This window comes from Tupaia chinensis, unplaced genomic scaffold (genome assembly GCF_000334495.1).
Source record: "Tupaia chinensis unplaced genomic scaffold, TupChi_1.0 Scaffold146961_1, whole genome shotgun sequence".
Lineage (NCBI taxonomy): Eukaryota > Metazoa > Chordata > Mammalia > Scandentia > Tupaiidae > Tupaia > Tupaia belangeri.
In genome coordinates this window covers 993,341-1,005,773 of record NW_006206814.1, presented here as the reverse complement: position 1 = coordinate 1,005,773, position 12,433 = coordinate 993,341, and the positions used below count along the sequence as shown (strand labels likewise).

Below are 12,433 nucleotides of genomic sequence, written 5' to 3'. Positions count from 1 at the left end.
ATGGAGGAGAAGGGATTGCGGCGTGACCATCCCCCCTGGGGGGTGATTTCTCGCTTTCTGTCTCTCTGTCTCTCTCTGTCTGTCTAGCGAGCACACACGCCCTATAGCAAAAACCTCTCTAAAAAAAAGAAAAAAGAAAAGGAACATCGCTCGGTGCTGTTTCGTCCTCCTAAGCGTCTACCCCCCTCTAGTTTCCACCTTCTTTGGGTCGGTCACTTTCCAGTGCTGTCACACAGTGCTCGTTCTGTCTTGTGCAGAGTTTATAACACTGAGCTGCACAAGAGCTGGTCTGGGAGCTCTGCCGTGCTGAGACCAGGAATCCCCCATCACCGTCACCTGCACTGTTTCCCCACTCCTCCTTCCACTTCTCATCTTAACTACGGAGAAGTTAGCTCCTCTCAGGACTTGCGTATTTGTCTCCCCTTCTTTCAAGGCCATGAACTCAGCCTTTCAGGGACCCTCCCATCCCATGTGGCTGACCTTGGTTCACAGCCCTAGCCAGGTGGCTTGAAAAATGGCTGGGCACCTATGCACGCTTGCCCCAAATCATGAAGGGATAGAAAAATGGAGGAAAGTGTGACCGCACCCTTCTGGGGGTTGCCTTCTCTCTCGCTCTTGCTCGCTCGCTCTGTGTGTGTGTGTGCATGCGTGTGCGTGTGCGTGCACGCACACGCATGCACACTCTAGCAATAAAAGGAAAGAAATCAGTTAGAAGCAGTGGCGGGCGAGCTGGTGGCATGACGGTTCAGGTACTGCCTCCCACATATCCGACTCTGCAGTTAAGTTCCGGACTGACAGCTTGAGAAACACTCCGGGCGTGTGGGCGTGCATGCCCAAAATCCCAAGAGGAGAATCGAGGACAGGGAGTGTAGTGTGGCCATCCTGGTAGGGGGCGAGTTCTCACTTGCCTGCCTCTCTAGCTGGCAGTTGCATGCACCCTGTAACAAAAAAACCTAAATATATATAACATATCAAGATATATATATATATATATATAAAATTTCAGTGTCTCCTTCCTCTGAGGCCTTGGAAGCCCCTCTGAGGACTCTAGTTCTTCCCATCTGCCGGGACAACAGCTCTCTGCCCACGTCTTAAATTCTCTACTAGGTTGTACGCTCCTTACGGGCAGGGGCCAGGGCGTGCTGGGTCTGGCACACAGACACACTCACAGGTGAACAAGGGACTCAGTAGCTGGCCACAAAGGACGACGGGGATGACCGTGACCACCTTCTCCCTGCAGGGCGGCCTTCCTGAAAGAAGCCAGTGCTGGAGCTCCAGCTGGCTGAAGTGTCGGACCAGCTGCTTGTGCCTCGTGCCTGGGAAAAGAGTTGATGCTGAGGAGCTTGAGGGGTTTTTTTATAACCAGGCCCTCTTAAAAGTGCGAGTTTCTATTCTGTCCGTAGAGAGCTAGCTTTTTTTTTTCCAGTTAAAATGCAAATGAGCTTCCTCTTAAGTGGGCTCAGCTGACCTATTATGGCTAATGACCACAACATTCTGATGATAGGGAGCCAGATGGGATGTGACCTGCCGGCAGACCCAGCAACAGCCTCGGAATAAAAGGGTTTTAGGAAGCAGCGAGAGCACAGCTGAAGGGTCAAGAACAGGGACTTGGCAGTTAGGAGTCATAGGTTCAGATCCTGAGTCTGCCACTACTTTCAGTGTGACCGTGTTCCTGAGGAAGCCTTGATGTCTTTAGCTGTAAGTAGGACCTTCTCGTGCTGGGCGTCTCCCAGCGTCTCCCACTTCCTGCAGGGAATCTGCCCTCCCGAACACCACAGGCCCCTGTGATTCTGCCGACAGTGCAGAAGTGAGCCATCTGAGGGTTGCTGTGGGTTCTGATCCCCAGACTGACACACAGACAGACACTGATTTGTCGGGCTGGAGAATCTGCTTGTTTAACAAGCTCCTGGTGTAGCTGGCGATGCCCAGGCTCCACGTCCAGAATCACCGAGTCAAGTCCAGTGGAAGCGACTGGCCAGTGGAAGATCTTTCCAGTTCATGGAGAAGGTGTTGTGTGAGGGGCCCTGGGCCAACCTGAGGGCCCGGAGAACGATTTCTGGAGGAATGGCGAACTATGAGGAAGTGTTAGGCTTTCAGTTGAGGGACAGCATTAGAAAAGGCCCAGACCCAAAGGCCCGTGTGGGGAGTTCTGAACAAAGCAGTGTTATGCTTTAGCATGAAGCGCAAAGCAGGGCTAGGAAGGCCCGAGCCCCAGAGGCTAGGAGCAGGCCCTCGACCTCTTTGCAGGCCAGATGGGCGTGCTCCGTAGGGAGTGCCGCGGTCAGGGGTGCAACCCGGCCACTGTGTGAAAGAGTTATGACAAGGGGAGAGCCAGGGCAGAGAGGCCAGCCAGGCCAGTCAGGAAGCTGTCGAGGTTCAGGTGGAAGAGCTTGAAGATCTGCACTGGGCCAGTGTGGGTGGGGACAGGGGAGTGAAGACACGTAGGGAGCAAAGCAGCCAGTTCAGAATGGTGGTCTCTGTCACGCTCCCACATCCGGACTGCCCCAGTTTGTCACTGGGTGGAGGACTGAGATTGTAGGTGTGGAGTCCTTTTCCAAGGACCAACCAATTACGGATTGAAAGTATTCTTTAAATATTGGGACTGGGGCTAGCAGGTGGTATGGTGGTTAAGGCTCTGGACTCCCACATGACTGACTGCGGTTTGAGTCCCGGACCCAGTGGCTTGAAACTCACACCAGGTGTATGTGCATATGTGCCCAAAATCCTGAAAGGAGAATGGAAGGAAGAGAAGGGATTGTGGTATGGCCATCCTCCCTGGGGGGTGACTTCTCAATTTCCCTTTCTCTTTATCTCTCTCTCTCTCTGAAGAGCGCACACACTCTATGGCAGAATCCCAAAAAGAAAGAAAAAAGTAGTGGGGCCAAGCCTTGTGGTGTAGTGTGTAAGGGAGCTGGACCCCACATGTCCAACCACGCTTCAAATCCCAGCCCATGCAGGCTTAAAAAAACAAAAACAAAAACAAAAACAAACGCCGTGTGTGTGTGCGTGTGTGTGTATGTCCCATGTCCTGACAGGGTGGAGGAGAAGGGACTGTGGTGTGACCATGCCCTGTCCAGGGGTGCTTTCTCCTCTCTCACTTGCTAACTTCTCTGGTAAGCACATGCGTGCTCTGAAAAGAAAAAAAAAAAAGAAATAGCTTTTGCTCTACCAAGCAGGTACAGACTTTTTTCTTTATCTATATTCCTTAAACAACAGAGTCCGACAACTATTTATGTAGTGTTTACATGGAAATACGTATGGTAGGTCATCGGAGAGGACTCGGAGTATACCGGAGCTGGTGCATAGGTTCTGTGTGCCACAAAGCCGTTTTAAACAAGAGACCTGAGTGTGCAGTTTGCTGTCCGCAGACGCCCTGGGCTCAGTCCCTCGCGGATACTGGGGGACGACTGTCCTCCGACGCGAGGGAGCAGGCAAGAGTGTTGGGACTAGTTTGGCACGAGTACGTTTTTTGAGTGGGAGGGATGTGGATTAGAAACTTCAGTAGGAATTGCCTGCAGACTCATTTCAGGTGTTAATACTTTTTTTTAGAGGTGGGGCTGAGATTCAGTCTTGTGCTATTTGGGGTTTGCTAGAGGCCTCTGATTGGCTGTGGCCTGCCGTATACCTCTGATTGACTTGACTGTCCTGTGTCCCCTGAGAACTTTGAGAGTGCCCTACTGTTTGACGGGGCCAGGGCCGGCCCTGAGTCCCGTTTTTCGGGGGCCTTACGGCCTCCCATCTATGTCTGTTTTGGATCTATATTCACTGGCAAAATGCCTTCTTTTTTGGCATTTAGTATATATTTTGGGGACCTGCATGGGCGCAGGTGTCTTTTTTTTTTTTTTTTTGGTAGCGTATTCCCTTGATTCTTTAGGGTATTGACGGTTATGGGCCATGTGTTTTGGTTTGTTACAATTGAAATAATTTTTAAAATTTTTGTTGTGTAATTTCTTAATGCAGTTGCTAAAGTTATATTTTGGATTTGTGGGTTTTTAATGTTTTGACACAGTTTAATGAAATTATTTATTGTCCCCCTTTCTTTTTTGGAGTAATAGTTGCTTTATAAGAGGCATTAGTATTTTTTTTTTTTTTTTTGGAGAGGTTTTCGCTATAGGGCGCATGCACTCACCAGACAGACAGACAGAGACAGAGAGACAGAAAGCAAGAAATCACCCCCCAGGGGGGATGGCCATGCTGCAGTCCCTTCTCCATTCTCCTCTTGGGATCTTGGGCACGCACACACACACGCCCTGCGTGAGTTTTAAGCCACCGGGTCTGGGATGCGAACCGCGGTCGACTACGTGGGAGTCCAGCGACATAGCCATTACGCTAACTACTGGTTCCCAAGAGGCATTAGTATTTTTAAAGGCTAATTGTTTTAATAAAATTTGTTTTGCCTTTTAATTAGAGACTATTTGGGGTATGGCCTGTGACAAGTGGAAAATAATTTTTTTTGGGGGGGGGGAGAGGTTTTTGCTATAGGGCACGTGCGCTCGCCAGACAGACAAAGACATAGAGACAGAAAGCGAGAAATCACCCCCCAGAGGGGATGGTCACGCCGTAATCCCTTCTCCTCCATTCTCCTCTCAGGATCTTGGGCACGCACACACACACGCCCTGCGTGAGTTTTAAGCCACCGGGTCCAGGACGCAAACCACGGTCGACTACGTGGGAGTCCAGCGGCTTAGCCATTATGCTAACTGCTGGTTCCCGGAAATAAAATTTTGATATAACTTATTAGGTCCCTGTCATATACTGATGAAATGATTTGTTCCTCGATTTTGACTAGGGAGCTTTTTTTAGTAATTTAAGTAGATGATGTTAATTTGTTGATATGTTTGTGGAGCATATTTCATTTGTGTGTTAGTATTGGCTTTTTTTTTGTTTTAGTTCATATTTTAAATGTGATGGGTATTTTATGTTGTTGATTTTTATTTGTTTGCTTCTGGGTTTTTTTAAACCAGTTAGATTGCCACAAAAGATCCTTTTTTTTTTTTTTTTTTTTTGGATAAGCATGCTTTGTTTAGCACTTGCTAATTATTAGGGATAAACGCAGATTGCATAGTTGTTTTTAACACTGCAGTTGTATAAGGTGCCTTGGGACTATATTGTGTATAAGCCGTTTTTTAATTTTTTCAGAGTTTTAAAGGATATTGCTTTATGTCGATGTTGATTTTGTTTTGGAGTGTTAGGATTAGGAGTCTTTATAACAGGGCACAATTTAAATTTTAATGTTTTTTTGTTTGTTGCACAATGCAAAGTTTTTTGGAGGGGTGTTAAAGTGGGAGTTGTTTTTCTTGTCTTAGTGCCATTTGATATGCAAGTAGGTTTGACTGGGAAGTAGCAGGCCACAGAGGGAGTATTAGGCTTAAGGGCAATAGTTTTGTTTGTTTGTTTGTTTTTGCCTTGTAATTGTTTTGGAATCTGCAATTTTAAGTCTGTTTAACTTTAAAAGATTGTTCATTTTTTTTACTAGGTATAATTTTTGGATTTTTGTGGGGTTTGTTTGTTTGTTTGTTTAGTTATAGACTTTGATTTTTTTAGGTAAGAGGGAGACATAGCCCTCTGGAGTGTTATTTGGGGGAGTTATTGAACCAACTCCAGTTTTTTTAGTAGGGTTTTGTTTTAAGCACTTTTTAATTAAATTTTTCAGGTAGAAAGTAAAGATGGGAATATTGTTAGGATTTTTTGTTGTATTTTTTTTATTTGTTTTTTGACTGTCTCAAGTCTCTTCATAAACTGTTCCTTGTTCTGGAAATTAAGAGCATATTTTTTGCACAAAAATTAGGAACTCTTTTTACTTTCATTTTTATTTATGTATTTATTTATTTTACTTTAGTTTTTTTTTTCTTTTAGCATTTCTTTTTCTTTTACTTTTACTTTATTTTATAGGATTTTTACTTTACTTAGTAATATTTGGCCGCTGTAAGGAGTGTCCATTTGCCTGACTCTTTTTTTGTTTGCAGGCCCCTCGTTGGGCGCCACTTTGCCAGGACCAGCTTGGCATGAACACGTTTTTCTGAGTGGGGAAGGCTGTGGGTTAGAAATAGACACAATAACAATAAATGTTAGGTTTGGTTTGGGAACGGCAGTGAAGTCAGAGGCGGCAAAGGTGAAAATACCAGAGCCAGGCCATGGGGTTGAATAAAACCAGCATAATTTATTCTGCGCTCTGGCTGAGGGAGTCACGCCCAGGGTGGGTGCTGCTCGTTCTTGAAGGGCTGTTGTCCAATAGGTGGTCACCACGTGTCTTTGTCTGGCCAATGAGGTTCGCTGTTTCTGCTCAACTTTGGCGGGGCACGAAATGCTGAAGGGCGGGAAAGTCCGTTGGTGATGGCGGGCCAGGTGTGGGCAACAGGGAAGTTCTGCTGGCGGGAATGTTTCTTTTCCCTTCCCCCAGACCTTACAATAAAGACACACAAGTCCAGAAAAGCGAGGATTGGGTGGGCACAGAAAGAAGGTGTGACCAGAACCAGCCTCAGGTTTATTCTTTTATAGGGCAGAAAATAGGGGAAGGGGAAAATGGGGTGCAAGAGGAATGGGGAAGGAGGAAGTGGAATATAAAGAGAATAAAGGAGGAGAAATTGGAATGCAAAGCAGTTGTTTTTGGATGTAAATTGTCTGAAGATGTGAAAATGACTGGCGCCCTGTAATTGCTCTGATCTTTTTGGGGGACAATCTGATAAACGCATATGACTTCTTTTAGCCCAATACTGCTCAGTATCAGGATATTGGGTACCAACAACAACAGGAAGACAACCATTGACAACAGGCAGATACTGCGTTCGTATGTAAATACTTTGTAATAGCCCTGCTAGAGTAGCTTATAAAAGCGCATTTCTCTGTGTGTCTACAGGCCACATTTTTTTTTTAAGAGTTTTTTGCTACAGGGCGTGTGCGCTCACCAGACAGACAGAGACAGACAGAAAGCAAAAAATCACCCCCCAGGAGAGATGGCCATGCTGCAATCCCTTCTCCTCCGTTCTCCTCTCGGGATCTTGGGCACGCACGCACACGTGCCCAGCGTGAGTTTTAAGCCACCAGGTCCAGGACGCGAACCGCTGTCGACTACGTGGGAGTCCAGCAACATAGCCATTACGCTAACTGCTGGTCCCCAGGCCACGTGTTTTAACCACATGTTTTCAACTTAACTGCTCTCCACACAAGAGAGCAAGCGCGAGCAGCTCTGGGGCTCCCAGGCCTGCAGAGGCCAGGGCGCTGTGGGCTGCCTGCCGTTTGCTGCCAGAGGGAAAACAGAAGCGGGCTTGGAGGGAGGGGATGTCCTCCACGTGGGGACCTGCTAGGTTAGTGAGACGTCTCCAGGGCAGTTAGATGGAACAGTCCAGGAAGCAGTCGGGTGCATGGCTGGAGGCTCAGGGCAGAGGGGAGAAGTGGGATGACGGTTGGGAAGCCATCAGCACGCCCAATTCAAAGCCGCGAGAGTAAATGAGGTCCCTCTCCCTCTGAAGCAGCCGTAGGTAACCACCTACATTTTAGAGATGCAGAAGGGAAGAGGATCCCACGGGAGACAAATAAGGAACAGTGATCAGAGAGGCGGGAACCAGGAATAAGTGCTACAGAGAGCGAGGGGGCAGGTGTCAGGAGCAGGGGTGGGCCGCAGGGTCAGGGGCCAAGTAGATGCTGGCCTGTGTGGTGACCTCGCCACCTGGCGCTCAGATGGCTGCTGGTGACCACAGCAGGGGCAGCGTCAGCGGGCAGGGGGACAGAAAGCAGCCTGCCCCAGTTGAGCGGTGTGTGGGAGGAGAGGACGGACGTGGGGACGGCGCACCCGCCGAGAGGTGAGATCGGCAGATGGCTAGGGAGCAGCTTAATGCCAGGAAGAACCCACGCCCCCCGGATTTGAGAATGTTTCTTGGGTGAAAGGAAAAGGTGGGTAGAGAATAAGAGACCAAGAGACTGAGATGCAGAGGAGAGAGATGGCTGAGAGAGCATCACTGGGGAGAGAAGGCCAAGGAGACCCTGAGGAAGAGGCTTCATTTAAACGAGAGGAAACAGTCCTCAGAGACTGGGACACGTGAGCAACTTCTCAAACGCTTTCGAATTTTGGCTCTGCCTTTTTTTTTTTTTTTTTTTTTTTTTTTTTGAGAGGTTTTTTTGCTATAGGGCATGCGCTTGCCATAAAGAGACAGTCAGAAAGCGAGAAATCATCCCCTGGGGGGATGACCACACCGCAATCCTTTCTCCTCCATTCTCCTCTCAGGATCTTGGGCATACACGCACACGCACCCAGCGCAAGTTTAAGCCACCAGGTCCGGAACTTGAACTGTGGTCGACTACATGGGAGTCCAGTGACATAGCCATTACGCCAACTGCTGGTCCCGGCTCTGCCACTTTTAGCTGTTGACATTGGGCAAGTAATTTAACATCTCTTATATTCAGTTTTCTTAGCAGTGACACAGAATCCTCAGAGACTGGGGACACGTGAGCAACTTCGCAAATGCTTTCGAATTTTGGCTCTGCCACTTTTAGCTGTTACATTGGGTACGTAACTTAGCATCTCCTATATTCAGTTTTCTTAGCGGTGACACAGAATACACGAGCCTCACTCCTAGCACAGGTTTGTGTTCGGATTCGATTCAACTGTTCATTTAAGGTGCTTAGCACGGGCCAGCCAGGGAGTCATAGCTAAGGCTGCTGGCTCCCACAGCTGACCGCCCGGCCCCAGTGCCAGACCCAGTGGCTGAGAATGCGCCAGGTGCGAGTGTGTGCATGCCCACACCCCACGGGAGGGAGCAGTGGAGGGGGCATGCGGCATGCCATGCCATCCTCCCTGGGGACTGCTTTCTCACTCCCCGCCCCATCTCTCTCCAGTGAGTGCACGTGCCCTCTGACAAATTATTAAAATTTAGAACTATTTTATGTTTATCGTAGAAAACTAGAATTATAATGAAGGAAGGAAAACAAAAAGACAAAAACAACAAAAAATAATCACCCATAACGGCACGGTCAGATGGTAATATTGATACCTCAGCGTGTGCCCTTCGGTCAGGGTCTGAAAATGTGAAAGACACTTAGGCATCCCCTTCAGTAAAGCAGATTGGGATCACACCACGGACAGAGTTGTTGTGGGGTTTTTTTTGAGAGGTTTTTTCCATAGGGCTCGTGCGCTCGCCAGACAGACCGAGACAGAGAGACAGAAAGTGAGAAATCCCCCGCCCAGGGGGTACAGCCACGCCGCAATCCCGTCTCCTCCATTCTCCTCTTGGGATCTTGGGCACGCACGCACACACGCCCGGCGTGAGTTTTAAGCCACCAGGTCCGGGACACGAACCGCGGTGGACTACGTGGGAGTCCAGCGACATAGCCATTACGCTAACTGCTGGTCCCACATAGATGGAGTTTTCTATTGTGCTCTTTTCTCCTCTACCATTTCTCCAAAACCATTTTTTTTTTTTCCTTTTTTAGAGATTTTTGCTAGAGTGCCTACACTCGCCAGAGAGCGAGAAATCACCCCCCGGGGGGGATCACCACGCTGCAATCTCTTCTCCTCCATTCTCTCAGGATTGTGAGCATGCATGCACACGCACCTGGCATGAGTTTTAAGCCGCTGGGTCTGGGACTTGAACCATGGTAGGCTACATGGGAGTCCTGTGATGTAACTGCTACAGCATTTGCTGGTCCCCCAAACCTTCTATTTTTCAAGAATGTGACTTTTAGGGCTGGCAGGTGCCATGGTGGTTAAGGTGTTGGACTCCCATATGGCTGACTGTGGTTTGAGTCCTGGATCTGTTAGCTTGTACTATCTCTCTCTCTCTCTCTCTGGTCTAATTGAAGAATAATAATTAATAAAGTTAAATAAAATCATTATTAAAATAAAAAAAGAATGTGACTCTTTAATAGCTGCCAAGGAGTCTAGGCATACGAATATTGCATGGTAACAGTGCCCGGGACACTCAGGCCACGTCTGCATCTTCAGTCTTCCTAACCGTGTAGCAGTGGTAACTCTGTTCTGTACTGACGGCTTCTTGGTGCCTACCCACAGGCGCTGGATATGTAGGTGAGGCCCAGAGAAGTCAGTGGCCTGCCCAAAGCCACACAGCAGGTGAGGGGTGGGTCCTGGCCATTGAACACGATGCTGGCTGCCTCTCCCGGTGCTGAGACAGAAGCAGTGGTGCTGCCCAGCCAGGGGATGCTCGGGGCAGTCTTAGTGCCCCCACCTGGGACGAACTGCCCTCTGCCCCGACACAGCAGCAAACTGCCTGCCCGTGCCCTGCCTCTGCCCTCCTTGGGATGGGGGTGAGTCCAAGCCGAGTTCCAGGACCGAGGGGAGATGCCTCGGAGCTGCAGGGCTGTGGGGAGGACAGGGGGCCTAGCAGGTGGGGGTCCCCAAGGGGCATAGGAGATGCACATGGCAAGGCCTCGTCTCTGCGGACCCCGCACCATGTTCTTGGCCCCTTCCAGAAAATCTATGCTCCCCCATAGACAGTTCAAACTCACTCTCTCTTAGAGGGAGTGCGGTGGTGGGGTGAGACGGGAGGGCAGAGCAGCCCACACCAGAAGTGGCATAGGCATCCCGCTCTGGCTGGTCATGCCACTGCCCGGGATCACTAAGCTTTTTTTATTTGGAGAGATTTTTGCTATAGGGCACGCGTGCTCGCCAGAGAAATGGGAGAAAGAGAAAGTGAGAAATCACCCCCCAGGGGGATGGCCACGCTGTAATACCTCCTCCATTCTCCTCTCAGGATCTTGGGCACGCATGAACACATGCCTGGGCTGTTTCAGGCCTCTGGGTCTAGGACTCTAACCGCGATCTCTGCCATGTGGGAGTCCAGTGCCTTAACCACACCAACTGCTGGTCCTGATCACTGAGCTTTTACTGCTCCCTTCAGCTCTGACCTCTTGGTGCTCTTCCCTACAGGCGACCATCGGGATCGACTTCTTATCAAAGACCATGTACTTGGAGGACCGCACGGTGAGCCCCTGATTGAGCACGGGGGCGGGGCATCTTCGGGCTGATCCCCTAGGAGCCACTGGGCACCGAGAGCCCTGGTCCACGCCGGGGTCAGCGCTAAGGTCCTCTTCCAGCGCGGCCCCCAGCACCTCCCCGCCAGGAGGACCGCACGCCCCCTGAGCCCTCTGCTCCGGCCCCTCCCTGTGACAGGTGCGACTGCAGCTCTGGGACACAGCCGGCCAGGAGAGGTTCCGCAGCCTGATCCCCAGCTACATCCGGGACTCCACGGTGGCCGTGGTGGTGTACGACATCACGAGTGAGTGTGAGGAAGGGTGGCTGGCGGGGCTCTGGGGCCCGGCGTATCCACAGCCAGGCCTGTGTATGTGTGCACATGTGCATGCATGCGTGTGTGTGTGCGTGCATGTGTGCACTGTGTATGTGTGTGTGTACGCATGTGTATGGGCATGTGCGTGCTTGTCCCTGAGTGCAGGAAGCTTGGGGGTCAGGGTTGAGTTGCCTCTGAACCCCATTGTGATGGGTATGGGTGGACAGGGCCTGCCAGGCAGGGGCTGGAGTGGGGTGAGCAGAGCTCACACACTGGCCCTGCTGCAGCCCCTCTGCCCCTCCCTCCCCCTGGCTGCCAGAAAGACCCCTAGGAGTGACTTCTGTTTGTGAGTGTCCTCACCCAGCTGCTCGGCTTGTCTGCCAGCATTCCAGCTCCTCAGGGGGACATAGGAGGGGAGGCGGGGTCCGGGGAGCACCGCGGGCTGGCAGCCTGCATGTCCGCACACTGCAGGGCAGGCGTCATACATGCTCACCAGAGAGACACAAGACAGAAGGAGAGGGAGAGAGCGGCCCGGGGGCACGGTCACACTGCAGTCCCCACTCTCCCATGTCTGGATTTGGGACATGCACACCCTGGGGGCCAGGATTTGAACTGCCGTCAGTTGTGTGGGATCAGCTCCCTTAACGTCTAGGCTGCAGGGCGGCCCCAAAGCGGGTGTTCTTGAAAGGACTGCGTAACCTCAGGAATGGCCATGGGACTGGGGTGGTGGGGCCAGGGCTGGGGCCGCGTTCAGGTGCAGGGGAGCACACCTGAAAGCCCCCGGCTGTGGTGACACCAGGAGTGGGAGACACCCTGGGAGCCATCCACAGCCCTGAGATACGCAGAGCCAGCGCCCCAGCCCAGCGCCCCAGCTCTGCCCACCCCACCTGTGTACCTTCTCTGACTGCAGGCTCCCCCTGTGAGGCCACATGACTGCCGTCCTCTGCAAGACCTGCAGGTCTTCCGAGGAAGATGAGGCTGCCCAGCATGGCCTTGTCTCTCCTGGAGTTCCGAGTGCCCCTGGGCACCCGTATCGGGCCCCAGGCCCCTTCCCCTCCTCCACCTGCAGAGCCGGAGGGTTCTCTTTAGACACCACCTGGCCATCCCGAAGCTGCCCAGAGCCCACCTGGAGGGAGGCCACTTGGAAGAGCCTCCTTCCTAGCGTTCTGTGGCCTCTGCCCCGCCCACCCCCACCA

At 51.0% G+C, this 12,433-nt stretch overlaps 1 protein-coding gene across 1 annotated transcript in view; it reads left to right on the top strand.

Moving 5' to 3' along the window:
* The window catches only part of RAB6B (RAB6B, member RAS oncogene family), a gene marked incomplete at its 3' end in the record, with an annotated part of 91,074 nt that overhangs the window by 73,599 nt on the left and 5,042 nt on the right, over positions 1–12,433 (top strand). The window contains 2 exon segments of the mRNA XM_027768594.1: positions 10,880–10,933; positions 11,123–11,228. Of these exon segments, the coding sequence (XP_027624395.1) occupies positions 10,880–10,933; positions 11,123–11,228 (160 nt within the window).